At 63.6% G+C, this 3,435-nt stretch overlaps 1 protein-coding gene across 1 annotated transcript in view; it reads right to left on the bottom strand.

Annotated features, from left to right (window-relative positions):
* Window positions 1-3,118: 3,118 nt before the first annotated feature.
* Window positions 3,119-3,435, bottom strand: part of GPR152 (G protein-coupled receptor 152) — a 1,717-nt gene continuing 1,400 nt past the window's right edge. Inside the window, exon 2 of the mRNA XM_004683321.1 lies at window positions 3,119-3,433. Within this exon, the coding sequence (XP_004683378.1) occupies window positions 3,119-3,433 (315 nt within the window). The remainder of the gene's footprint in view (window positions 3,434-3,435) is intronic.

Here is a 3,435-nt window from a genome sequence, read left to right as displayed (position 1 = left end):
AGTGACCTCCGTAACGCGAGCGGCTGCGAAGCGCTCGCCTGCCGGGGGCGCGGGGTGGGGATCCGGGAGGCGGGCTCTACCCGGCCCCTCCCCACCGCCCCCCTCGCTCCGCGCGCTTGCACTTTCGGTTAACAGCGAAGGTGACGCTGGTGTTTTAAGGGGCCAGCGGAGACCCCAGCCACCGCGTGCTGATGAACTCTCCCGGGCCCTGCTGGCCCCTTTGAAAAAGTCTCTGGGTCACCGGCCACTTCCTTGCCCTGCCCGGCGTCTGCTGCCCGGGGGGATGCTTGCGTGACCTGAAAGGGCCGGGAGGGGCAGGCGGAAGTCAGACGGAGCCTTGTCTGGGGCTGCCCTGTTGGCAGAGAGCAGAGAGGACAGGTGGGGCCCGCTGCGGGGTGTCGTCCCCGTCTGTTTTGCACCTAGGCGCTTGCGTTTCTCGGCTCCATAAACCGGGCGTTGGCTGGCCTTCCCAGCAGGACTGGAATCTCAGCAGCTGGGAAGAGGGCTCAAGGCCAGAAGCCTCCCTGTGCCCTACAGGCGTGCCAGGACTGTCCACCCGGCCCAGAGGCCCTGCCCAGCCCTCCCATCACCCCTCACCGCCACACTTGAAATGAGTCTGAAGCCAGTCCCCGGCCCAAAACACCTTCCCCACCCCAGGCCTCTCTGCTGGCCGCTTCTCAGTCTTGAAGAGGCAGGTCCCTCTGGTCCTCATGTCCCTGCTTCCAGGCTACCTTGCCAGGACCCTCCTGGCCAACCCCGACACCCGGTCACTCTCTGACCCTGAGGTGTTCTGCTGTGCCCTTCTTAATCACCACTTGTGTTACGTTATAAGTGTCCGAGCGTTCGCCTGGGGTCCTGCCTCCCCAGCTAGGATGCCAGCACTCTGGAGGGCAGCACTCTGCCCGGTCCCCGCTGTACCCCAACACCCCAAACGAGCTCGCTGGCAGCTTGCGCTCCTCCCGTGTACCTTGAATGAATGGTCAGAAGCCCTGAAGGTCCAATTGAAAAGATGCTCATATTCACAAATCTGGAATCAATGCCAGGCCTCTGAGTGAGGAGGGTGTTCCTCCCTGGAGGGGCGTCTCCAGGGCAGCAGGGCTGACAGTGGCGCTGGTGCTGCGGGCAACTGAGCACCAGACCTCCGCTGCGGGCCGCAGGGGCCCTTGACCCACCACCCCACAAGGCGCTGTCTCCTCCAGACTGGAACGATCCAGGGGGGTGGGCTTCCTTCCAGCCATGGAAGGGGGGGTTGATTGGCCCTCCTGAGCCAGCTTTGGGGTGCGCCCCAGGTTTGAGGACAGATGTCTGGTACGGAGCTGTTTGTCTTTCCTAGTCTGCCTGACTTGAAAGTTTGGGGGCTCTGGCCTGAGGAAGGCGGGGCACTGCGAAGTACCCCAGAGGCCATAAGTCTGGACCTGGCCTCCAGGAAGCCCTCCAGTGGGGAGGGGGAATGTGGAAGCCTTTCTTGAAGAGGAGGAAGCTGGGCAGCAGTGGGAATGACCCCCAGTGGCAGGATGCCTACCTGGGCTCAGTGCTGGCTCTGGGGCCTGCGTGAGGCCTGGGTGTGCCTGGTGTAGGCTGTTAGTGAGCCCTCACCCCGTGCCAGGCGAGGACCCACGCACTTCACAATGACAAGCATGCCTGACAAGTGGCGCCATTATGGCTCCTGTTACACAGCTGGGGAGACCGAGTCCCAAAGAGTCAAGAGGTCACCCCAGTGGGTGAGTAGCAGGGCCAGGTCCGCGCAGCCCAGAGGAGGGCACGTGAGGCCTTGCCTCTACCCCTGCCCTCTCCAAAGGGCAAGGCTGGCTGGAAGGCCCTGGGCAAGGGTAATTCAGTGAAGGAATGAATTCCACAAATCCTGGCTGGTGCAGAGACCTCTCTACGTGTCCAAGAGGCCACTGTCGTCTGAGTGAGGTCCTTGCCCTCCGCCTCCGGGAAGGAAGGCCGAAGGGCCTGCTCCCCAGGAACATTATCACCATTTATGGAGGAGACAGGCATGCACCCAGATCTGGCATGCCTGAGGTCACTGTCACTTCCAGTTGCTGGGAGGGGCCCCCTCTGGCTAGATCACAGTGCAGAGCTAATAGGGAAGGGTGGGAAAAGAGAACTGGATATTTGGGGTGCAAGGCCAGGAGAAAGCTGCAGGGAGGCCAGCTGGAGGGGAAGGGAAGTGGGTGCAGATCGAAAACAGACCTTTAGCACTTCCTCTTTTTTCTCGCAGAGTCTGCAGCTTGGGGCAGGGTGCAGGGTTAGACTACCCCAGAGACTCCTTGGCCTGGGTGGGGCAGCGCCTGCCCTTTCTGGGGCCCCACAGCTTACACATCCTCCCACCTGTGTCCCCAGGGCCGGGAGCAGGTGGCCCGCATTTGAAGCCTTTCAGGAGCTGACCTTGAAGTACCCGAAGTGCTGAGCTGCCCTCAGGCCACCTGGGTGCCACAGCCCAGGGCCCAGCACTGACCTGCCTTTCCCTGCAGACCCAGCCCTGCAGGGACATCCCTGTGCTCCAGGAAGAGCATCGGGCCTGCTGTGTGCCAGGCTTCTTCTGGGCACCGCACGCCCTCATGAATCCGCACCACAGCAGCTGACCCCAGTTCAGGGGGTGGAGCTGCTCGTCCAGGGCCCCCAAAGCAGTATTTTCATCCGCTCCCCACCACGCCTTGCTGAGGGCAGCTGCCCCAGACTGTCCTGTCCCACTGCCTGTCCGTCCACGGGGCCTGGGAGGAAGGATTGGCCGATTGGCCGTGCAGGCCAGCTGTGAGCCCCCAGTCCCGCCGCTGGGGGGCCAGTCTCCTTGCAGGTTGGAGGGTGGGGCAGGGGGTAGCTGCAGGGCAGACTCCAGAGTACTCCATGGGCTGTGAAGTGCAGGGGCAGGTGGGTCCCTGCAAATGAGTGTGTGGGAGGCAGCAGGCCTGGGAGAGCTGGGGGGCCAGGCCCCAGTGGCGCTTGCAAACTCGGGGGTTGGTGGCTTCATTTTCAGTTCCCCCACATCCTCCTGTCAGGCCTGAGGCACTTGGTGGGCTTCCCATGACTGCTTCCTCCTCAGCCATGGCCGGGGGCTGGTTCCTGCCTCCCTCGGTCTCTTCGCTGCCCCGCAGGGCCTGGGCATTCCTGCCCCTCACGTGGGGCCTGTGCCCGCGGCCTCCTCTGGAAGGCCACTCTGAGGGCTTTCTCTGTCCGCGGCAGCAGCCGCAGCGGGGTTTTCAGAGGCCTCTGGGGTGGGGTCTGTGATTGGGCTGCCGGGGGCTTCGTCATGGGTGCTGGCAGTGGGTTCTGGGGTCTGGGCCTCAGGGCTTGCCTGTGGCTGGGCCACGGAGTCCAGCTGGGCTCCAGAATCCATCTGTGGCTGGGCAGTGAGGGTCTCCTGTGGCTGGGTGTTGGGGGTCTCCTGTGGCTGGGCGTTGGGGGTCTCCTGTGGCTGGGCAGTGAGGGTCT

Source organism: Condylura cristata, unplaced genomic scaffold (genome assembly GCF_000260355.1).
Source record: "Condylura cristata isolate star-nosed mole 26May11 unplaced genomic scaffold, ConCri1.0 scaffold00015, whole genome shotgun sequence".
Taxonomy (NCBI): domain Eukaryota; kingdom Metazoa; phylum Chordata; class Mammalia; order Eulipotyphla; family Talpidae; genus Condylura; species Condylura cristata.
The sequence above is the reverse complement of the archived record's forward strand: the minus strand, read 5'-3'. Positions and strand labels throughout refer to the sequence as shown.